This window comes from Populus alba, chromosome 1, assembly GCF_005239225.2.
Source record: "Populus alba chromosome 1, ASM523922v2, whole genome shotgun sequence".
NCBI classification, from domain to species: domain Eukaryota; kingdom Viridiplantae; phylum Streptophyta; class Magnoliopsida; order Malpighiales; family Salicaceae; genus Populus; species Populus alba.
This window is the reverse complement of record NC_133284.1, coordinates 39,620,458-39,645,848: the sequence shown is the minus strand read 5'-3', so window position 1 is coordinate 39,645,848 and position 25,391 is coordinate 39,620,458. Positions and strand designations below refer to the sequence as shown.

The 25,391-nt window shown below is 30.2% G+C and overlaps 2 protein-coding genes and 5 non-coding genes across 7 annotated transcripts; all 7 read right to left on the bottom strand.

The window, feature by feature from the left end:
* Window positions 1-7,396: 7,396 nt before the first annotated feature.
* On the bottom strand, window positions 7,397-9,785 carry LOC118062712 (large ribosomal subunit protein eL32z). The gene is made up of 4 exons (XM_035076543.2): window positions 9,655-9,785; window positions 9,446-9,549; window positions 7,830-8,011; window positions 7,397-7,732 (listed from the first exon to the last, which is right to left on the bottom strand). Exons 2-4 carry the CDS (start codon window positions 9,533-9,535, stop codon window positions 7,603-7,605), a joined length of 402 nt encoding a protein of 133 aa, XP_034932434.1. The 5' UTR covers window positions 9,536-9,549; window positions 9,655-9,785; the 3' UTR covers window positions 7,397-7,602.
* On the bottom strand, window positions 8,280-8,424 carry LOC118062735 (small nucleolar RNA F1/F2/snoR5a). The gene has a single exon (XR_004689817.1). It is a non-coding gene; the product is annotated as a small nucleolar RNA F1/F2/snoR5a (small nucleolar RNA).
* LOC118062733 (small nucleolar RNA Z196/R39/R59 family) lies at window positions 8,493-8,575 on the bottom strand. The gene has a single exon (XR_004689816.1). It is a non-coding gene; the product is annotated as a small nucleolar RNA Z196/R39/R59 family (small nucleolar RNA).
* On the bottom strand, window positions 8,642-8,719 carry LOC118062731 (small nucleolar RNA Z195/SNORD33/SNORD32 family). Its single transcript, XR_004689814.1, has one exon. It is a non-coding gene; the product is annotated as a small nucleolar RNA Z195/SNORD33/SNORD32 family (small nucleolar RNA).
* Window positions 8,796-8,872, bottom strand: LOC118062732 (small nucleolar RNA U31b). Its single transcript, XR_004689815.1, has one exon. It is a non-coding gene; the product is annotated as a small nucleolar RNA U31b (small nucleolar RNA).
* LOC118062736 (small nucleolar RNA U31b) lies at window positions 9,299-9,381 on the bottom strand. The gene has a single exon (XR_004689818.1). It is a non-coding gene; the product is annotated as a small nucleolar RNA U31b (small nucleolar RNA).
* A 1,632-nt stretch (window positions 9,786-11,417) lies between the features above and the next one.
* Window positions 11,418-18,780, bottom strand: LOC118062711 (uncharacterized). Its single transcript, XM_035076542.2, has 9 exons — window positions 18,389-18,780; window positions 18,156-18,290; window positions 17,151-17,261; window positions 15,889-16,173; window positions 14,643-14,842; window positions 13,862-14,156; window positions 13,409-13,519; window positions 12,458-12,649; window positions 11,418-11,862 (listed from the first exon to the last, which is right to left on the bottom strand). Exons 1-9 carry the CDS (start codon window positions 18,731-18,733, stop codon window positions 11,515-11,517), a joined length of 2,022 nt encoding a protein of 673 aa, XP_034932433.1. The 5' UTR covers window positions 18,734-18,780; the 3' UTR covers window positions 11,418-11,514.
* Between the last annotated feature and the right edge of the window lie 6,611 nt (window positions 18,781-25,391).

The following is a 25,391-nucleotide window of genomic DNA, read 5'->3' as shown; positions in this document are numbered from 1 at the left end:
TCATTTCGACCTCTAGAACTCATGCTCTGCACAAAACATCAACTGAACGTCAAATCTGCCAATTACCTCAAATTTACTTATTTTTTCATCTTTCATCCAAAAGTGCCTTCAAAACATAAAACAAAGAATATCAAGTTATTTCATATATATATTATATATATATAACATAGGCAAAAAACTAGTTAAATGTGGGTGAAACTATCGAATAATATGGTTACATCACCATGATACTCTGAAGATAGAGCTGCATTTTTAAAATACATATAGTCAGCTACTATAAATTCCTTTTCAGTTATGTCATTGTTTATCGGTTACTTCATTTTGTGTTTATCATTTTCCAACCATCTCTATAAAAGCTGATTCATATAACTTCTTCTTTAAATCACTTCTTTAATTCTAGCTACTGTAGAAACCTTTTGACGGGTCCATCATTTTTAAGGTGGTGGATATCCATACAATGTTTGAAAATAAGATATTTTTAATGGTGAATGGAAAATAGAGTTGTATCACTAATGTGCTAAGGACAACCATTGGTTCCATTTACAACGTTGATGCATTATCATGCATTTGAGATGATTTTCCAAGCATTGGTTCAATTTCTCATTCCGCCCATCTATTTGTGAATGATATACAAAGTTTATAAGCAGTTTACCCTCAGTTTATTGAATAATTCCTTCTAGAAAAGACCAGTAAAAACTATGTCCTTGTCATTCACTGGTAGCCTTTGAAATATATATAGATGATCAATGAACACCTTGGCCACATCCTGAGTTGTAAATGGATATGAAAGCGCAATAAAGTGCCTATATTTTATAAACCTATCAACCATTACCAGTATAGTTTCTTTGCCTTCTGACTTAGACAATCCTTCTATGAAATTTATAGTAAAGTCTTAGATTAGAAGTATACTCACCACCTCTATACTGTGGTGAATAAGGAGGTGTTACATGATGTATAATACTGTGTAATTCTAAAAATTCATTCATTTCATTAGAAGTATACCCACCATGTCTATCGTATCGTAAAAATTTTATTTTTTTTAATTGATTTTCTATTTCTCCTTTAGAAATTTAAAACTTATCAAACAATTCATTTTTAGAGTTTTTCAAATAAATATAAGAATATATTGAAAAGTCATCAATAAAAGTTATAAAGTATCTTTTACTACTACAAGTCAAAACATTATTGCTATCACAAAAATCATTATGTATTAACTCCAACGTATTCTTTTTCTTCTCTACTGGATTAAAAAACTTTCTAGGCTATTTAGCTTGTACACATATTTCATATTTTCTTTTTTTATTATTAATATGTGACTTGGGAATTAAATTTGAATGTATTATTTTTTTAATAGTGTTAAAGTTAACATACCCCAGCCTACCATGACATGAATCACAATATTCAACATTTGCATTAAATAAAGATGAAAAATGCAAAGTAGCATTAGAAGAAGGCATTATACTTAATTTATAAAGATCATTCAACAAATAATATTTTCCAACATAAAATTTAAATACACTAACAACTATTTTATTAAATCCTAGAACAAGAGTAAAACCATTTTGATCCAACAAAAACAAGCCAACTAATTTTTTTTCTAACGTTAGGAACATGAAAAACTTAATCCAAAGTAAGAACTTTTCTAGACTTGACCTTCTCTTAGGACTTGAAGCTACACTCTCATTCTCTATACTCACAGTTCGTGTACTTGATACCTGATAATAAGATAAAAGTAATTTTTTATCAACACATATATGAATATTAACCCCAAGATCCAACCACCAATCATTTGAGTTAAAAGTTATATTGAGGCTAGAAATAAAGTACTTGTGAGTTGAGGAAGAAGACCTAACCTTTACAGTTACTATATTAGCTTGTGGTTTAAAAGACTCTTGAGATACTTAAGCTATAGATACTTGACCAAGTTAATTGTTGCAATTCTTAGCAACATGATTGTATTTGCCACAAACCCTACATTTCACACCTTTTTTATGACTCGTATTATTACTTTTAGGCTTATTAATATTATTATTGTTGTTGTTGAACTTTTTCAGACCTTTTTTTTTTATTAAAACTCTTAGTCATTGGTTTGAAAGAACTATTAACAACATGTGCCTTAGCTTGAAGATCATGTTTTTATTGTTACGAGGCACGATGTTTTTCTTCAATTCTTAAAGCAACAAGCAATTTATCAAAAAAAAAAAAGTTTCCATGTTTTTTATTTTAAACCTCTAAGCAAAATCAAACAAAGAATATGGTATTTTTTTTTAATAAAAGAAGAAACAAGAATCATTTGATTAAGTTCATTCCCTTAATTTTGTTCATAAATAATATTTTCAATTTCAAACTCATGGATTTTATGAAAAATATATTTTTCCATCAACCATTTGAAAATCAAACCATTTTTCAACTGATTACCTTTTAACATATATTTTTTCTATACCATATTTATATTCAAGTGCTTCTCATAATTCAAAAGCAATTTTAGTGTTACAAAAGACACAATTAATATTATCAGACAAAACACTTAAAATTTTACTTTGATGCAAAATATTTTTATTAGTAGTCATCTTTACTACTAGAGAAAAATGCACAACTTGAAGAAAAAAAATTAAAGAAGTTGATTTGTTCAATAGTTAATTTTTCATCACTTTTATTTTTATAATCATTTAGAATTATAAGGGAAAAAGCTCAATTCAATAAACTAAAATTTTATTTCTTGTTGCCAATAAAGGAAGTTTTGACCTAAAAGAAATTTTAAGTTTGCTAGATAATGAATTTATGATGTCCATGGCAACAATCAAGCAAACAAATCAATATTTTTTAGAGAAAAAAAATAAAGCAAAGTAACCCGTGTTTTTCTCTCTACAATTATTAGGAAAGTTAAATAAAAAGAATTAGGGAAACAAATACAACCAAGATTTTTATTATTATTATTATTATTATTATTATTATTACATCAACAACTAAAAGCAATAATCAAAATTAAAGGTAAATATAAGCAAAGTAAGGGTTTAGAAAAAATTTATGATTGTACCACACAGTACCACTATCATTAGAGAGAAAATATGAATTGTTTAATATAGCAAAAATTTCCAAAATGTTTTTATCATCATTTTTTGTCCTTTGATTAATAAGGTATACGAATTGCAAAAACCATTAGAAATAACACAAAACAATGGCAAATAATTCATCAAATATAGAAAAGAATCTAGGGAAATGTTGACTCGTGATGATGCCCTAAGATATACTCTTGCATGTTTGAGAAAAGGGACTTATCAATGACAGGAGAAAAGGAAGTAGATATTCAATGTCCTGACTGCATGCTGTATAAACATAGAGATCTTCAAGCTTATTGTAAAACTTGGCTTAAAAAACAACCTATGTTCCTCTTTCAATGCGTAGAAAGATCAGCTATGGCCATGATGATATTCACTCACAATTCACGTAATCTCTTTAACTTCCACATGATTTTCTATATTGTCTTAATTTGTAATGTTTCTTTCCCGCTCTTAAATAAAAAATTACAAATTTCATTTCATAAATTCCTGGATAATAAAATAAAAAACAACTATATGATTAAAAGAACAAACCAACAACTCAAAAAGAAAATGAATAATAGTTAAGTTACATTTAAATGCCGCATGGCAATTCCATATATTTTATTTTCCTCAACAAAATTATATATTCCTTCCACTATCCATGTTAAAACGATATATTCATTCCAATACATTAGATTATATTAGGATCATATCACACAAGTTACAGGAAAAAAACTACCTTATAAGTACATATTTTATTTTATTTTATTAAACTTATGATGTGCATATGATGTGCCATTGTAAAGAAAAAAACTATACGATGTGTTATAAATAAATAAAGCCACTAATAACAAAAACAAAACAAAAGGATGCAAAAACACTTCTAATGATATCGTAAAAACTTAATATTTAATTTGGGCTTTCAACAACTACATCTTATAATGAAGTGTATGGGCTTTAAATGGGGGTTTTATCTCTAGTCTTGATATTTCCTACAAAACAAGTTTCCTATCAAAATAGGATACCCTGTGATACTTAAGTTAGTAAATATTAGGAGGGAAATAATACATAGGAATGAGAAAAAGAATGAAGAGTATAAGGAGTATGTGTTGTGATTGTTGTTTGTGGTATGTGATATTATGAATGAACTTGTATATCTACCTGGTGTACCGAGGTATTTATATATCTTAGTTACATGAGCTTACCTCGTAGAAAGTGGAATAATGATGAAGAATAATGACTTTTTCTCACATGTATTGGAAAAAGAGTTATTAGTTGTTATACCTCGTTGTGCCATTGATAGGTTGGCAAGAGATAACCCTTAGCAAGAAAGTTGGTGCCCTTTAAAAAGACACGTTGGAAGAGATAGCCAATGGCGAAATAAGTTAGGCACCCTTTAAAGGAACAGGTTGAGTGAGATAGTCATTAGCGAGAAAGGTAACGTCACACTAACAATTCATGTGTAATCATAAATAGTACGGTGTCATACTAACTTTTTTAAAGGCTATATTATGGTGTATGCCAATCATTAGACTTCTTGAGGATTCACATGGGATTAGATTTTGTCCAAAATGGTTAGGATGGGGCCTAGTTTTTAGGGCCTAAAAGACACTTATCCATTTATGCTAGACTTCTTAAATGACAGGACAACCTTGGTACTTGGACTTAGTCCAAACAGCAGGCTTCAGATAGTTGTTATCCTTAATGGCAAGATAACCTTACCATTTAGGCCTAGCTTAAATGACAAGCTATTCATTTTTTTTTTTTTTGAACTATACTATCATTTACACCTTAAATTCTAAAACATTTATGTTTGAAAGATTTAATTAAGAGAAGTAGAAGAGGAATAAAATACTTAATATCTTATACATGTCATACTTTCTTCACACACTTTTATTTGTGGTTAGAGTTATGGTTTTAATCTCAAAGAATGTTAGTCAATCATGAATGAATCTCTTGGCGTTCCTTTTATATGCTTTTTGTATAGTATGATATCAATGGCATTTGGGAGATTTTGCTCTATATTGTTGGAAATAAGGGTGTTCTTACTTGTTCATGCTCATTTTTTTCTCCTCAAATTTTTTTTTTGTTATTACATGTTTTACTTTAAAGAGAGTTCAATCAAGGAGAGTATATAGTTGTTCCCATAAAAATAGTTTTAGACTCCACTAACTAAGGCTTCAATAGCAATGGATTTGAGTAAACTTCTCATATTAAGCATTTTCTCACTAACCCCTAAGAGATATGCTTTGGTGCTCTTATCATTTGGTGCTTTTATCTTCTAATTGCATGATGAAAAAGAGATTAGTTGTGCTCTTTTTAATTAGTATGTTTGCATTAAAGAGGAATATGAGTTTGGTGCGTGAATGTTAAGGATGAAGCCAAGCTCTAGGTCATGGTACCATACCCGAGCATCTCCATGAAATGTTATTGCAAGGACATTACACATAATGATGTTATCTTGTATTATAAACTATAAGATGCTTTGCATTTTCTATATGTACTCTTTTGGGTATATAAATCCACATAGTTGTTTGAGTTAGGTTTGGTAGATAAATAATCTTTGAAGAGATGGGTGTGTAGTACTCGATGGTAAAGTAGAAAATCTCTTATTTGACAAGGGTGGAGTTCATTCTCAAGAGCTCGTATAGTTATTGATTTCATCTTGCATCGAGGTCTTTTTTTATAATGAGTACATAAGTAAGGCTTTGAGGAAGATTGATGAAGATATTCATTTATATGGCTAGGACTTATTAAGGAATGCTTATTATAGCATGAGTAACTTTTCAAATGGTTGGAGTACAAGTGTACTCGTGTCTACTTGCTTACACATTGTTATGTCCTATTTCTTTATAGAATCTGAACTGTTTTTATGCAATTAATGGTGAATAAAATAGAGCTAGGTGTTGTGTTTTTTATTAAAAGAAAAGATGGAAGAGTGTGAAGTTATTGTTGTATAGTTAAAACAACATCATTGACACTTTCACTTAACGAGTAATTTGTTAGAGATTTGAAGGAATTGGAGTACCTACAATTTAGAAATCAATTACTCTTCTATGACCTGGCATTTCTAAGTCAACCATGGAAAAAACTTTTAGGTGAAATGTAAAACTAGAATAAACTAGCTTTTGTTTAAGTTTCCAATAGACAATATGAGTAACAAGGTTATAAAAATTTTACATTGAATTTTGGGTTTTCCATGGCTACATCTTAAACTGAAGTGTTTAAACTTTGAATATGGTATTTATTTAGAGGATAGATATTTCTTGTAAAAGATAAATAATGTTTAGAAAATAGAAGGAGAACGAAGAGTGTGAGGAGTGTATGTTGTGATTTTTGTTTATGGTTTATGATCTTATGAATGAACGTATGTTTTTACCTGGTAACCCAAGGTGTTTATACACCTCGATCACATGAGCCTACCTTGTGATAAGTAGAGTAATGATATAAAATAATTATTTTTCCTCACATGCAACTTAAAAAAAAAAGAGTTGTCAGTTGTTATTTTTTATTATGTCATTAGTGGAAAGATTGATATTGTGAGGGAAAAAAAAAACATCTTTTAAGATGAATTTTGGTAGGAGATAGCTATTAGCAAAATAATAATAATAATAATAATAATAAACATTTAAGAAGAGCAAGACAAGATTAGATTGACAAGATAAGAAACAAAACACTAGAGATAAAACACGAACTGGATTTTAGTGACAGTGACGAGGGTCAGGATCGAGAGAAAGATACTCATATCTATTTTTAACACCATGAAAAGAAAGCTCAAGCAGACTAGGCTATACGCTCATCTCTTTTTTTCTATTTGTTTATATCTTAAAATAAAATAAATAAAAGGCAATTTATATAATTAATTGGTATGACTTTTAAAATAATCCAACTATTAAATATTTTTAAATGATATTGAAGTTTTATAATTTTGTATATGATTTCAATCATTTTTGAACTCTTTAAAATAATTATTCTCATTATCATGGGAATTAAGCAACAATACATGTTGAAAAAAGGTTTTAAAAATCGCTCTGCAGCAGTACATGGCATTTTACTATATACAAAAAAATAAATATTTTTCGTGAAAAAAGAAAAAAGAATACATTGATTAGAAATGAAATTTTAACTACAATTTTTTTGGATAATTTAGATTTTTGAAATTATTCTAAATATAAACTAATCTTACAAAATAATTTCATAGGTTGATGGGTCAAGTCAGAAGCAATAATTTTAATCCCTTCTAATAATAATTTTAATTTATCTTCTCTCAATTTGTTCAATTTCACCCATCCAATTTTTTTTATTCGCCTGAGAGTTAATTTTACAATAACAATATCCTCACTGTAGAATAATAATTAAAATCAAACAAAAACATTTTCGGTCAACTGAATCGGAAACAATAAAATCAGATTTATCTCATACAAAATCGATAAAAACAGTAACCTTTGCATAACAAGGATCCTAATTCACCGAGCACCAGTGACTGGAAAACAACAAAGTCAGCAAAAATGATAAAGCAAATAATATCACTCCTAAACACACTATTTCAAGATCCACTTCTTCATTCATCCTCCTGGCTGCGCAACCTGGCAAGCTTGTTCGTAACAACAACGTCAAGCTGAGCAGCTCGCTCCACGATCTCTTTTCTCTTCCTTGTTGACACATTATGTGCTATCTCAGCGCAGTAAGTCCTGCAAAACGTGATAAAAAATACAGATTAATGACCAAACAAGTTAATTTCTACCATGAAATAACACCCTCCAACAAGATCTCGTCTCTAATTTTCACCTGTTGTGCATCATCAGTACTTCAAGCTCCTTGACATTGTGGACGACAAATTTCTTGAAACCGTTTGGAAGATAATGACGAGTCTTCTTGTCAGAACCATAGCCAATGTTGGGCATTAGAGTACATCCCTTGAACTTTCTTCGGACACGAGAATCAATACCTTTCGGTCTACGCCAGTTTGTCTGTTGAAGATTTAATTAGTTGTCAGCAGCAATTTCCTTGTAAAAGTTTATAAAGAATATTCATAAAGTAATTGCAGAGACCAGCTAACTGGTAAAATAGATAGCCAGGCTAGCTAACATGAGCATGTAAACCAAAACGAAAAGGAAAACAGTGTCTGCCACTGGATAGAAATCAGTAAACACTAAAAGGTAATAAATTAGGTAAGCTTGTAGCAGACGAGAGAGGGGAGACAAGAAAATGGCAAGGAAACAAATGAATTCAATAGAAAGATGTAAGCAGGGATAAAGTAACAGTAAAGCTTGTATAGACCAGCTAACTGTGTCGCAAAACCTGTTTCGAATTTGTTTCTGCCCTGAAAACGAAATGTCCAGCCACGAATATAGATTCTGGACATTAGATACCATGGGCAAACCTCTCTAAGAAATTTATAGACGAGACACTAAGCACTTAAAAACACGACAAACAATTTCAACCAAATTCTGCAGCCTCAGTCGAAAGATGGTGATTTTAATGATCATCACATGATAATCAGAACTAAAAAACAATTTGCATCATAGATTGCAGTGGCAAAACGACCGGAAAAGATTAAATTTTAAAACATATACAATAAACAGCTACATAGATATGCAGAGAGATCAGATGGTAGTGCATGTATAAAATTCATCATCTTATTGCAGGAAAAGTGGATAAATATCATCACACCTCCTTGCATATCTCCAGAATTGAAAACCAAAATCGTAAAACTAAAAAAAAAAATTACAAGAACTCACTATTTGCCATGAAGGATCAGATAAAAAAAGGTTAATCACCAGCTTCCATTAGGAAATAAGACTGGGTGTCAAAAATGCTTCATCATATCCTTCAAACACAGCAAAAGAAAAAAAGAAAAAAAAAACGAGAACTACTATCTTGTCATCGCAAAAAGAAATAAATAAAAAAACGGGAAAGAACTTGTTTCAGGTATTAAGGGATGAGCTAAAAGGTCAATCTTTATCACCACCTTCCATCAATGGATGAAGGAGGGGCGGGTCTCACAAGGTATCACCATGTCCCTCAAAATCCAGTAAAACAGAATCCAACCACACGCCCCAAAAAATTAAAAAACAATAAAATTACTCGGGGAAAAAAGTTGTTGTTTAGCCTATAGAAGGGATCAGATAGTCGATCGCTAGCTCACCACGTTGCAACCAAATAAAGAAGCAAGTGAGACTGGGTGTCAATGGGCTCTTCATTTCAAGGCTAAAAGAAAAAACCAATTTTTAAAAAAAAAAATATATGAATAAAAGGAATCAGACAAAGAAAAGTCAATCACCACCTTGCATCTCAAAGTGCAAGTAAGACTGGGGCGACAACAATTATCATCATTTTCCTTTCAAGACCCACCCCCAGATGTTCTAAGAAAAAACAAAAGGAGCAGCTACGTATACATATACCTTGACAGAGATCTTGCGGTCACTTTGTGGCCTCTTGAACTTCTTAACTCTCTTCTTAACAATCTTCTTCGTGAGCAACGGCACCGCCATTTTCACTTACCTTCCTGCGTTTAAACAAAACAAGAACCACTTATCTTTGTTAGTTATTTACATATTATATTATAATGGGATTTCAGAAAGACTAGACGAAAATAAGAAAGACAACTCACAGTGATTTGCTACGCCGCCGAGGTTTGAACTGTGAGGTCTGGCTCCAGCTTTATATAAAGCGCGAAGCAAAGCATATTAGGGTTTTTTTTCCACTCGGATCTAATTTAAGAAGATCAACGGTGGAGAATTATGGTTCTCCTGGCATGAACCTGTTTGTTTGGAAACAGTAGATCGTGGTTGGGCCATATGAGATTCTTTGGAGGCCCATTGTTTAGACAACGCCATTTTAGACGATTTTTCTTGGACTTTTTGTTGTCCTAGCATGGTTGCCCGTATACGTATTTTTGTAAAACAAATATATATATATATATATATATATATAATAATTTTAAACTCGGATTTTATTTGATATATTAATTTAATGATTTATTAATTAGATTAATTATTTTAAAGATAACAACAATAGGTGGATTTAATATGTATATCAAAGATTTTAATCTTACGTAATTTTATCCACATTAATTGTGAATTTTATAGATGTAAATATAACTTGAAGATATTTGAGTTCATGTAATCAAATTTTTATAAAATTTAATTTAGCATCGCAAAAATAAATTTATCACCTATTTTTGTATTATCACCCATTTTCATTTCAAATGAAGAGCATAAACATTATTGCATGAAATCTTGCACTTTTAATTGTCAAAAAAGCTTCTTAACTTGTTTTAACTAAAAGGACTTCATCTTACGGGTTCTTCCACCTTTTATCCTTTATTAACTAAAGTATTAAACTTATAATTTTAGAATATATGTGTTAAACATTCAAGAGTGAACTTGTTAGAGCTGGTTGACTTATTTTAGACTAAGTTATTTATAACCATTTTTTTTTAAATAAAAAAAAAAAAGAACATGCTAATTTCTAACTAAATATAAAAACACTTTGAAAAGTAAATATTTTTATTTTTATTTGAGTAACAGTTATGCAAGTTTTTTAACCTATAGATACTTTGTGTTTGACTTCATGTGAGATTTCTCTAACAATTTTATAATCTCACACTCTTAATGTTTGAATATTTCAAAAAGCTTTAGTTCATCTTTCCATTCGCTTAATGATTTAAACCTTAAATTGCTTCAAATTTCTCATTCACATTCTCGAGCTAGATATATCTCTGTAAAGACCCGAACTTAATTCCTTGCGATCTTCTCTTATATATATATAATATATATATATAATAAAGGTCCTTTGTATGTTTTTGTTGTGTAAACATGCCATAGCGTTGAAATTTTATTCTTCTTCTCTCTTCTCTACCAACTGCGTTTAGTCCCTAAGTTTTTATATTTAGTTCCATTATTATGATTTAAATGAGATTAAATACTATTATTTTGATCAATCTCATTCAAAAATAAATATTTAATGAATTGATATTTAATGAATTGATATCTTAAAAAAAATCTCAACCTTTTTTATTCAATAAACTTTGATTAAACTTGAAGGGGAAAAAACAATCATAAGGGGTTGAAATTTTTTTAGATATTAATTTATTAGATATCAATCAATTTAATATTTATTCTCAAATGAAATTGCTCAGAATAAAAATATTTAATCTAATTTAGATCATAATAATGAACTATATTTAATTAAATATGAAACGAGTTTTTATTTCTTTTTTATTTTGAAAAAAAAAAAAACACAACTCTAAGAAACTTGAACCATTTCTCCATTTTCCATTTGAGGGTGTCACCCTGAGCAGGAGCCATGCTAACTGATGTCTCCCACTGTTCTCTGTCCACCTCTCCAGTAACCAGGTAAAACCCGCTCAAATGATTTTCCGGGGAAAATAATTACATAGAACTAATCCCATATAATTTGATTTACACACAATCTATACATTTTTGGGGGGCAAATTAAAAAATTCTTGTTATTCTGTGATTTCCATTACACAAATCTTCTCCATAGGGCAAGCATTCAAGGAACTGTAAATAGAAGAACGCAGTTCATATGAGTTGGGAGATGAAGGGACAACATCGATCCACTCCTTGTCAACCATCTCCACATGCAGATTTGGCTTTGGGATTGCATAGAACTGGAGTTCATGGATTTGTTGCGCCAGCAACCTCATGAAATTCAAGGAAAATATCATGTCAAAACTTTCTTCTAAATCTTTTGTATCTTCAACGATTTTGATCCCTATTTCTGCTTTGCGTGACTCAACAAACCCAAGTAGAAGTGGACTCCCAGTAACACAATTCTGGCTGCTACTGCATACCTGGAAGAAGTTGCTGCAACTAGTCAAATAACTGTCACGGCAATCACACAGAGATGTGACGTTGAAATCTACTTAGTTTGCATATGAAACACAAATTTCAGAATCACTGCCTCGAGCCAGCATCAATATGCATGAATGGAAGATATATAGTACTGATACAGAGCTCTATAATCTTCACACAGAGCTCTATCATTTACCTAGGCTGAAATCATCTATTCCCCAAGAGACGACCAAAAGTTGTCTATCATGGTGAGAAAGCCATATTTCTTTTGAAGAAGTTATACCATGGAGAATTTGATGATCAGTTTGGTTATTTGAAAAGCATGTCTGTGGTCTTAACATGCTGTGATTGCAGATAAGAGGAGAATGATGATACAAAGTTTTTTTTTTACTTCATGCAGGGTTATTTTATAAACTTCAAATATGCTGCCTGATGCAGATTGTTGATATCCATGCACAATCCCTTCAACATGATATTGCGAGGGGAAAAAAGGTACTACCAATAGCAGAAGTTTCTTGTCCCACTTGTTTGTAATGTGGATAGTGTTAAATTTCATATTAACCACACGAATAAAATTGAAAGGACATGTCTAACCTCAATATACTCCACGCCCATTTTGCTGAGATTCTCAAGAATATTGACAGAAGAAAGCAAGCTAATAACTCCTCCAGATCCAACTGGTGATTGCAGTATTTCCCATGGCGACTTCATCATGATTTTATGTCTCTTCCCTTCTTCTTCAGAACTACTAACAACTGGAATTTTCTCTTCTTCCAAAAACCATACCTGTGAGAGGGTTCAAACATATAAAGATCGAAGAACAAAGAACAAAATTGGACCGGTAAAGGAGAACTTGCAAGTTTTTTCTACTTCAACTAGCACATGACAAGAACCAAGGACTCGTATTCACATGCATGACAACTTGAAAGACACAGAGCTAGTAGTTCTGCAGAGATAGCAATCAGTTCCCCTATATTCCAACTCCATGAGAGTCTGTGCTAATGGTGTTAGTAAAACCATATGATATGCAGGCTAAAAATGGATTGAATATATAAGGAGACAGTCAAACAATTGGTTAGGCCAAGTTCAATTTTGAGATGAAAGGCGGTGTTTGGCATTGCAGTCCAGCCATACTTTTGAAAAAAATTTAAATTTTTTTTTAGCTTCAAATTAATTTAAATTTTTTTTTATGTTTTTGAGTCATTTTGATGTGTATAAATTTTTTTAAAAAAATATTATTCTGATACATTTCTAAGCGAAAAGCACTTTGAAAAGCAACTTATACGACACTCCTAAACAAGCACAAAATCCCAATAATTCCATCCTTAATAGAACAAAGCAGAATACAAGTAATCTTAAGGAAATCAATACAAAACTTCAGCTATAGCTCTACCGCTAGTCTGATATAGTGCTATACCATTACAGTATGCCTTTTAATCCACATAACTCAAGAAAATCGAGTTGCTGAATAACCCAGCTTTAATCTGCAACTACATGTTATCTAAATAGGAGAGAGAGAGGTGACGATTCAACATCTACACTAACCTTGTTGGAGTCAAATGCGAAATAATCATTATTTGAGAACAGCTTTTGCAAAGACTGGATTTCTTGTGCAGGGCAAACCAAAATCAACGGCACAGACACACGGTCTTCTATCTGCCATCAACACATGCTTGTCAAACCACGTTGCAAAATCTCTAAAGACTTTAGATAATGCCAAGGGAAAAAATCCTTAGATAATGCCAAGGGAAAAAATCCTTTGATCATTGCCAAGTGTCGTTAAGGCTGTAACTTAAAATACACTAGAAAAAAATCAATCTTAATATGCATGCTAATAAAAATTTCATCTAACATGCATATAACAATAGGAGGGGGAAATAACAGTCAGACCCTCAAGACATTTGTAACTAGAACAACAAAAAGGATTTTCTTCCCATCATACTTACAAAAGAAAAATAGAAAGAGCTTTATGTACAAGATTTTAGAAATGAGTATCACCTTTACAAATGTCTGATCATCAGAAAGTGATTTTTGAAGGAAGACAAGCAGTGAATTCTCACTACTTTCAGAGTAACCTACTCCAGGATTATCACCTTTTCCTGTCTCAATGTCATTCAAAACTAAAACGATGGCCACTTTGCCTTTAGAAATGAGAGACAATCCCTTTTCTTGCAATTTGAAATTTGCTCCCAGTTTCTCCTCATTTGCACAAGTGATGAACTCCTTTGATATCATCAAAGAACTTTTTATATGCTTGGTTCTTGTGGCACTGATTAACTCAGTTGCAGAGCATCTGATTCAAGCAGGCAAAAAGACGAGGCTCAACACATCTGGCACTGGCACCACTTAAAGTCAAAGAGGAAATAAAGAGATTCAACAGGTCCATAAAATAAATAGTATGCAATGCTCTGATAAGGCTTCCTTATCTCAACAAAATTTTGACTGAATGAAATACGAACTAACAATCCCAGCTTTATCTAGAGAAATAAATAAAACATGATCTATGGAGTTACCAATATGAGTTCAGGAAAATATAGAGACAGAAAAAACAATTATTTTGAATAGTATCATGTGTGCAGCATATACTTTAACCAGCAATACAAAACATATGGGTTTTCTACAACTAAAAATAGTGATCATATTTATATGTTTAATGCCTCACAAGAAGTTCGATTCAATAGGCTCCAAATTTGTTTCAGATGAAACAATAATGTGCATCTTGTCCCCCTTCAGTGTGAAGCCAGACATGAAGAATATATGTAGTTCATGCAAAAGTCACCTCTTAGAGGATATCTCTATATTTTCCAGGGCTTGTTGAAGCAATTTGGAATTTACACCAACAATCTGGTCTGCCAGCAATCCCCTTTTAGATTTGTCCCCATATCTTAGTCCACCAAATACATGCTTTTGTTCCATTTCACAGAGTTTCTTCTTTGCTGCTATAAGGCGTCTTTGGAATTTCTTTCTCTCTCTCCATTCCTGAAATGTATCAAAGATGCGCCTGAGCCACCAGCAACAACCAGTGCAAGCATATGCTTAAGCATTTATTTAAGAAAGGAGAAAAGGAAACGAAGCAAAAGAAAGAAACAGAGAAATAAGGAATCTAAAACTAAGATGCACAGCTGTGACCTCCACTAACACAAATTTGGAGGGGAGGTGGTTAGAATTGGGAAACAGCAAAAAGATCTTATATATGGTGCCCTAATAATTTGGCATCAATAAACTACCAGTCCACATGGGTATCAAACTTGAAAGCTCTTGCTAATGTATTCCTGAAAGTTGACAAAGTTAGTTCCCTTGGTCTGCATTCTCCACTTTTCAATCCTATGTTAGAGCTAAACTTAATTCAAAATGATTTTGCTAGTTGAATATACATAAAATATACTCAGAAGTATGGGAAATAGTGGTATTTGTACAGATAAATAGACAGAAAGGTTCAATTACAAGACTATTTCAGTTGTAGCCTAAGCATATGAAATGAAACAGATCCTGTAATTTTGAACCCTAAATTTGATCATTAAAGTATCACGTTACTGTTTGATCAACAGCGCACCAAATTGGAAAAGGATAGAATTAAAGAAAAGAGAGGGGGTCCTTCTCTTCTATCCTATAAAGAGAAAATTAAAAACCAAAAGTTAGCAAGAACTAAGCAGCATCCATAAGATGTGAAAGGAAGCAAGATATGAAATGAAAATGGCCCAAGAAGCATATCATACCCACTTTGTGCTACATTGACAGTAGCAGATCAAATGCAAGGAAAAGATGTACTGAAAGCCTATTATGGCTAAAGAAGTAGGATTCTGTTTAAAATAAAATTGCTACTCCCCATTCTCTAAAACATGGGCTGGTGGGGGAAGGGGGAGCAGGTAAAACAATTGTCTGATATGGGAATAAACCATGCTTTCATATAAAAGTATATCAGATATGAGAATAAAACATGCTTTCATAAAAGTAAGGAAGGAAATTCTGTCAACAATTAAGCTTTAAACAAAATATCAAGTGGAGCACAAAGGAGTATGCCTCACAAGCTCACGCCTTTCTTTCTTGGACCTCTCATCCAGGCGTAGGTTTAACTCAAGAAGTCCTTTCGGAGGTGTAATCCTCATTTCTCTTTCATTCATATTGACATCTGGAACAATTGCTTCAACAAAAGGTATCCAGGCAAGATGACCAGATACCCCTGCTTCTGCTGGTTTTGACTTTCCGGTTCCATCAGGCACATCTGAAGATGTGTAGAGCATTACCTGCAGAAGATCATTACCTCCACTGTCGAAAACATTAACAACGGTTCCCACACATTCACCAGTTTCCTGAGAAGGAGACATACAATTACAGTCTTGATACATAAAAGCTGGTGTATCAATAATAAACCAGGAAAAAAAAAAGATAATAATATTCAAACAGTGACCACAAGAAGAAACGAGAACAAATAATGCATAAATAAGGAACAGACAAGCAAGTTATGCTGAAAATATGTAAGGAAAATTCATAATAATAAAACATAAACAGCATTAGAAGGATGATTTGGGAAAACAATGGTCTTCAATGCCTAAAATGTTTTACAATTCATTTATATCATGAATAGAAAAGTGCCCAAGCATAAATCATGAGTGGGAGTACTTTTTGGACATTAAGGGTCTGTTTGTTTTGTGTAGAATATTTTACAAACGGAAAATATTTTACATGTAAAACTTTTCCACGTAAAATGTTTTACATGTAAAATATTTTTCAATGTTTGGCTTAAGAAATGTTTTCCTGTAAAATACTTTCAATGTAAAATATTTTTCAATGGTGAGTTGGTGATGGTGAGATGGTCATGGTGGTGGTGAAAGAGCAGTTGGTAGTGGTGGAGAAGGAGGTGGTGGAATTGATCGTGCAAGAGGAGGTGAAGGAGGAGGGGTGGTAGGTGAGATAGAGGTGGTGTTTAAAATAGTTTGATGATATAAATGAATTACTATTCATAAAATATTTTATGGAACTTCATGAGCTAAAAATATTTCTCACTAAATGAACTAGCTTGAAGGTTAACTATAAAATATTTTTCATTGACTAGTTTTGCTGTAAAATATTTTACTGGAAACATTTTCTGGAAAACATTTTTCAAAAACAAACATGGGAAAATCTGGAAAACATTTTCCCATAAAATATTTTATGCAAAACAAACAAACCCTAAATTGCTCAAAGCCCCTTTATATAAAACTTAGAGGCAAAGAGAAACAAAGATACAAACACAGGTATTTACGTTAACAACTTTTCACAAAATATAGAGGTCTTAAAATGTACAAACCTTAAGAATCACTCTCATTCCGATGAGATCACGAGAATAAAACTCTCCTTCTTCCAACTCTGGCCTTTCATATTCTCTTACAAGTAAAGTTGACCCAACAAGCAGCTTAGCCTGAACAAATCATAAATCTCTTTCATAAGATACATGAATTCATGCTAATATAGAGTAATAATCTCTAATATATGTCTACATAACTGATAAGTTTTACATTTCTGTTTAAACAATGCAAAACCAAGGAAAAATTGCATAGATAGTCACTTTGTGGTAGGATTTATTTTGAGTTGAGTAGAGTAAATATATTAGTGTTGCAATCTTAAAGCAACCTTGGCTTCCCTATATCTATGAACTGACATGGAAATAAAAACTTCATCCAGAGTAAAGCTGCACAGAGCTACAACCAGAATCATCCTGCAGTACAGTGGTAGTGCCTCACAGAATTGAGAATTTTATCAATTATTTCTGGAAATCGTGTTGCCCAAACATTTAACATGGAGCCGTTAATAAGAACATCCTGATTTGGTTTTGAGCAACAACACTAAATCACTAGAATATCACCAGGAGTTGGTTTTCAAATCAAACAGATTTTAATCCATGCTATATTTTCTCCTAGAGATGAAAATCATGGTTCAACAATTGCAAAACTACTGCAACAAGGAGTTCATTGAAGCAGAAAAATATGTCGAGGTAACTAAGGGAATACACATGAAATCCAACATCCTATAATAACAACCTGGATGGTATCAGACTTCTCATGCCCAAAAGAGGGGTCCCTGAAAGTGCTATATTCGAAGCAGACCGACCCTTCAGCATTTTACACTTTTGCATGTTATGGTTGCTCTCAAACTAAAACTAGACCGTAATGGTTGCAAGCTCAAGATCTTAAACTATGCATCAAACAACACAATGACCCCTTAATACGCATATCTAATGTTGCAAATACAAAGTCTCAGACCAAGAAAACTGAACTGAATAAGATAGAGTACTTTAAGATATGAACAAGCTCACCCGATCCACAGTGTCAATACCCCCAAATTTAAGGATCCAACTCTTGCGTCCATGGTGTCCTCTTCCTTCAACCAGCTCCACTTCCCGAATTACATCTTTGCCTGAAACTAGTTGCCTTAACCATCTTCTCCCAGGCTAAAATACAGGCCTTAAATTATTAATATTACAATAAAACAATACATAATATGCACGAAGAACAAGAACCCAAATGGAGAGAAGATAGTTTCAGTTACCTTGGAAAATCGTAGCTCAGGAAAATCTGTAGTGGGTTTTACAGAAATCTCTCCCTGAAGGCCATGAACATTGGAAATATACCCGACTTCAACAAATTCTGATTCGCCCTTTGAAGTTTCAACAGTCTCTTGAGTAGCTAGGGAGAGAGAGTGTCTGCGCGTACAGGTTCTGTGGAGAGGGGAGAGGATGGAAGGAAGGTAATTCCGTGGAGGTTTGAAGGGCAGTAATTGAAGAGGAGAAGGGGGTAAGAGGGCAGGAGAAAGTCGGGCTGGAAGAGGAGGAACAAGGGGATATTTAGAGAATGGAAGTGAAGGAGAACAGAGAGGTGTAGCTGCCTGCTGCATCCTTCTTTTCTCAACAGGCAGAGATTGTTCTTCTAAATGAAAAGAAGATATCTCAACAGGCAGAGATTGTTCTTATATATTACTCACGAGTCTAGAGGTTGAAGCACGAGTGTGGACCATCGACTAGACGTGGAGCCACTGTATTTTATTTCTCGAAATAGATAAATAATAATAATACCTTAAACTGTTTTTTATTTAAAAATATATTAAAATATTATTCTTTATTTTTAAAAATTATTTTTAATATTACTACATCAAAATAATTTAAAAATATCAAAAAAATATTAATTTAAAATTAAAAATTTTAATTTTTAAATAATATTTTTAAAACATAAAAATAAACAAAATGTAAATCTCATTGCTGCGTTAAATACTCGGTAATGAAAATTTTATAATTCTTGCCCTGCACGGTTTATTAAAAAAAAATAAAAATACTTCAAACAATAAAAACTTTGTATATGTTATGAACCTAAAACTAGAGGTAAACTTCTCTATTGCATGAGCTGGAGGTGTTGAAAAATTATGTGTTTCTTATGGAATAATTAATGATATTCTGTTAATTATATTAGTTTTTTCTTAGGTCTACTTTGAAAAATAAAATAGATACAATTAGAAAAATAAAATTTCAAATAAAAATATTATTATTATTTTTAATGAATTATGAGTTTTTTTTTTTTTCAATACGTGCTCAAGAACTATTTGAGCACCATAAATTTTTTCATGTGTGATGACACTCCAAACACTTGAAAAAAAAAATAAGATCCAAATATTATTTGATTTAATTTTTAAAATTTTACCGCCTCAAACCAATTTAATTAATTCAAACAAACTCTTTTAACTTTAAAAAAAAAAAATCTAATAACCTAGCACAACCCATTACAAAACTTTGCATCCAAAACATTCTTAAATAAATAAACAATAATTGGCTCATTTAATATAAAAATATAAAGACAAAAAAGAAAAAAGGTATGGTCTAATTCTCTTGATAAGTCATATATCTCAATACTCAATTTCTAAATTTTCTCTCACGACAGCAACTAGATACGCTGCAAGGGGCTATGGTTTGTATTTCCTTAATATATTTGATTCGTTTTCTTGTACCAAGATAGGAAAGCTACGATCTCCATCTTCTTAACAAATACACAACCAAACAATAGTTTACTGTAATTCTAAATCTTGGTATTTGGAACCTTATATTTCCTTCTTCTTTTTTTTTGCGTTTAGGGTTTTGTGGATTTTTGTGAATTATATAAAATTGAATTCTTTAAGGTTTTAATTACTTGAATATTTAATGATACCAATTAGACATACAATTATCATGCATTCAATGTATTAGTTTTATTTTGATTTTCATTAATGTACAAGATTAATTCTTGAATGAATAGTGATAATATTTTTTAGGTTTATTATGTCTTGAATTAAGTTTGACTTTTTATTATTAATATTATTGTTAGTTTATGTAAAAAAAAATGATGGGATGCAACTTGCTCAAGCAATTGAAACTAGTAATAAGATTGTTTAAGATGAAATAAAGACAAGAAAATGAGCAAATCAAGCCGATATCTTACAATGACCTAATAATACTAGATGTGGTTCTCAATTTCAATTAATTTATAGCTTGTTAAGAATGTTTAGTGCACCTTGTAAAGTTATCAATATTGCTATAAAGATGGAGCAAATTATTCCAAGTAAGGTGATGTTAAAGCAACTTATTTGGCATTAAAAACTTTTAAATATGTTTTCATATTGCATCTAATGAAACAAATTATAGGAATTACTAATGTTTTTACACCAAACTTTGTAGAAAACAAGATCAATAATTTGACAATGTCATTAGTTTAGTTTCAACTACAAAGTCATTAATTCAAAAATTATAGGATATTGGACAGAAACATTTACTTTAGAATGTTTAAAAATTTTGTGTGCGAAATGATATTGATATTTTTAATTTGAAAGCACAAATACAAGAGCTCGTAGCATGTCTCGTCACCAAAGTAAAGTTCTTGCAATTTTAGAACATCATTTCAAAATTGATATATATATATATATATATATATAATTGATTTTCAATTACAAAAATTAAATAGTAGATGTGGCAATCATACAATTGAGATTCTTATTTTAAGTTCAACATTATGTCATTAAGATTTGTATAGCTCATTCAATGTTGATTATGTATGCAATTTGGCTGGAAAATTTTATCCTAAAGATTTTAGTGAACAATTAAAATTTTTTTTGAGGTTTTATTTGTAACATTATAAGCTTGATATATCAAAACATTCAAAGTTTCAAAACTTGACTACTTTTTTTTAGTTGTGTAGAGCAATGACAACTTTTAAAAGATAAAAAATCTTTCATGTAATTGATAAAATAATTCAACTAATCTTAGCTCGTTATGTATCTATGGTAATTATAAAATGAGCTTTATTTACAATGAAATTAGTGAGAACAAGGCTTTGTAGTAAAATGAATGATGATTTTCTTAATTTACCTTTTGCTTTCTTTTTAAAGAATGGAAGTGACAATTGAACCATTTTCTATAGGGTGTAAGTGGTTTTTTATCATCTTGTACTTGTAGCAAACAACATCAAGAATCATTATAAAAAATTACTCTACTCACAGTTTTTAGTTTTGTAATATTTGGTCATTATAGTTTTTAAGTTTTATTGTTTTAATCCTCAAACTTTACTTTCATCATGTTTTAGCCTCTCAATTCTAAAAAAATGAAAGGGAAAGTTGCTAAAATAGAAAGGAGAGAAAGATTTTAGTCGTCCACATTTCAACTACAAAACAAATCAAGTTTAGTGCTAATGAGTTTGTCATGAAAATAAGAGTTTAATAAAGGTGGTTTTGTCTTCTAAGCAAGTCGAAAAAGTAGAAGATTAAAGTTTTGAAAGTTTTTTAATTCAGTTTTATTTTTAAGTTTTATAGTGATTAAATAATGTTTTTTTTAGATTAAAAATGAGTTTTTTGAATTTCTTTAAATTTTTAGATGTTTTTATAATTAAAAAAACAAGCAAGGATCCAAGTTTTTGGAGTGCAAAAACTTAGATCCTTACTTTTTAACCATCGAAGGTGATTATAATTTGCACTGTCATTGGATATACTAAAAAATAGTAGGAAGAATTATATATTGTTTGCTCATTTAAAAAAATAATAATAAGAGAAAGCCAAATATATGAGCTGACCTTTCGCATCCAAGCACACATGGGGTTTTTTTTTTAGGCTATGTGTTAGACCATTTATCCATACCCGCATGCGCTCGGCTTTTTATGAGCCCGGCCTTTAACCTTTTTTAAAAAAAAAAATATAATAAAATTCACTTTTAAATAAATTTATTAAAGTGATATCTAAAAAAACTATTTAATTATATCATATTTTTCTAGAAAATTAGATTTTTTTTAATGATAATATTAACAATATTTTATAATTAATTATATATTAAGATGTATAATTTTTTAAAAAAACTTGCAAGTTAATACTCAGTAAGAATAAAATATGTATTTTATCATTACAATTTTTTTATATAAAATCCTCAGATTTGTTATCCTTATATTTATTAATATAAGTTCATAAAATGAGATTCATGATTTTTTTTACTCAAACTTGATTTAATTATCATAATGGTTTTTTTGTTTAATAAATAATACTTCTAGTAAAAAAAAACTTTTTTTGTTAAAACAGAAAAAAAGAAGAAATGTATGAATAAGAAAAGGGAGTTTATATATATATAAAGATATATTTTTTCTTCTTTAATTCAACTCGTTACAACTTTTCTGAATTTTTTAAGTTTCCATTGAATTTTATTCAATAAATCATGCTGCTAATAAAAACAAAACATGACTGGAAGAAGATAATTTCCATTAGAAAAATACATTTTCCTATAATAGTTTAACGATTGCATTTATTATGAACATCTATTTCAATTGTCATAATAAAAATAGATTTTAAAAAGTGTCTTGAAACAATATGATCACTATTAAAATTAAATTAAAAAAACTTATATCAGAACTTATTTTTATTGAAGGTTATGTCATTAAACATCGCCAAAGACATTGCTCATTCAAAAATGTTTCTTTTTTTTTGGTATTCAATTTAAAAAAAAAAAAAACATGCATTTCATTTTCATTTTTCAAGAAGAGTGGAAAACTACATTTTGGTCATTGAAATTTTAGATTTTACATATTTAGTCCTTATTATCCGAAGATCTTATTTTTAGACCCTAAAGCTTATTTCATTTTGGTCTCTATGTCCTATGGAGGATAAAGTAAGTAATTGTAAAGAGGAAAAAGAGAAATGGAGTTTGGTGGAGATAATTTGAAGCTTTTATGTCGTTGAAAAAAAAAATAGGTCCAAGTTTAAATTATTATTTTTAATCGGTCTATTATTTTATAATCTTTGGATAAATTTGAAGGTGTTAGGGGTTAAAATATGTTTATTTGAGTTTTTAGAATATTTATTAAATATTTTCAAATAAAAAGAAGTTAAAAATAAGCACTCAAGACCTAACATTGATGGCAAAAATTTGAACTAGGTGACAGATTGTCGTCTGTCTATATCGAACACCAGTTGTCCATTTAATTTTAAATAAACAAGATGAATGATACGTCCACGTATTAAAAAGAAAAAAGAAAGAACCATAGGTGCATGATCTTCTCCTTTGGACGAGATGCTTGGCGGATTCCCTTAAATTTTGTTTTTTTTTATTAAAAATAATTTTATATATATATTTTTAAATTGTTTTGATATACTAATATTAAAAATAATTTTTTTTTTATTTTAAAAAACACTTTGAACCGTTACTACTACTATAAACTCAAACACATTAATATCCTTTCAAGCCCAACACTTGGCCTCTTTTCATATTATTCTTTATTTTTTTATTTTTTTTATTTTTTTATTTTGAATAAAAATCACTAATGAATAAAATAATTAAAATATTATCTAATTTTGCTAAAGTTTTCAATTAAGATTATATTTTTTTTTATGTGATATGAGCAATTACTCCATGAATTTTAATACATGAACCTAATATTCTAAATTTAATCATGAATATTAATTGAAAATAAAAATATTTATTTTGTTATTTTTTATTTGAGATTTATTTTCTTTTATCTCATACAATCTATTTATGAAACCATCTTTTCTATTTCTTGTTACAATCATAGCAACACCATTCGATAAAAGATTGGTATTGTGGTAGCTTTTATAGTTGTGGTTTAAAAAAAATTGTTTTATAAAAAATATTTTTAGTTGAAATTAGTTTGATATTTATATATATTTGTTTAAGAATGTTTTTCAAATTGAGGTTATAAAATAATTAAAAAATTATATATATATATATATATATATATATATATATATATTGATGGTTTTTAATGTAAATGCTACGTCATTAAATGATCTCCGTCTAATTTATGTAGTGTCATTAAATAATAGTAAATACTATTTTTTTGAATAAAACACAATTAAAAATAAAAATTAAATTTTTTTTTTACTGGGTTGGATTCGGTTCAATGCATTTAGCTCTGAACCAGCCCCGATCCAACTGAAACAGTGGCGAGTATCTTCACTGTTCACATGAGATGTTACGTCACCAAGTGATCTCTGTTTAATTTATGTAGTATCATTAAATAATAGTAAATACTATTTTTTTGAATAAAACACAATTAAAAATAAAAAATAATTTTTTTTTTTACTGGGTTGGATTCGGTTCAATGCATTTAGCTCTGGACCAGCCCCGATCCAACCGAAACAGTGGAGAGTATCTTCACTGTTCACATGAGATGTTACGTCATCAAGTGATCTCTGTCTAATTTATGTAGTATCATTAAATAATAATAAACATTATTTTTTTTTGAATAAAATACAATTAAAAATAAAAATTGAATTTTTTTTACTGGGTTGGATCTGGTTCAATGCATTTAGCTTTGGACCGGCCCCGGTCCGGTCAAAATAATGGAGAGTGTCTCCACTGTTCACGTGAAAACACTAGTTTTTTAAATAAAACATAATTGAAAATAAAAATTAAAATCAAAATTTTTGTTACCGAATCGGATCTGATTTGATGCATTTAGTTTTGGACTGGATTCCATCCAGCCAGAAAAATCCAAAGATATAAAAACCAAAATCACGGTACAAAAACACAATATATAATTATAGTAGAGTTAGAAGGGGACAAAGATGGAGATCAAATACCTTAACGAGAGACGAAAATAAATTCCAGAGATGAGATGGGAAAGCAGGCCAGAGTTACGAGATTTAAGATTTGCAAGGATTAATAAATAAAAAGGAAAGAAAACAAATAATATAGCTCTGCAAAAATCTGTGGAATGTCAATCTGAAGATATAAATAGCAAGATACTACATAGTAACAAAACAACAACATTAATAGAGAGGTTCTGTCATAGAAACGTAATGAGCACCATGCAATTTCAGCTTTAATAAAATAGAATTTTCAACACAGATAATGATAGAATCCATGCATAAAAATTACAACTGATTTTACAATCAAACTATATGTTACAATTGTTAAATAATAAACGCTTAGCCATACAGGCTATAGGTTATTGATGCATTTGTAGTGTTTAATAAATACATTCGATAAAAAAGTTATAAATTTATAATATTTCATTTATAAAAGCATTTTTATAATATT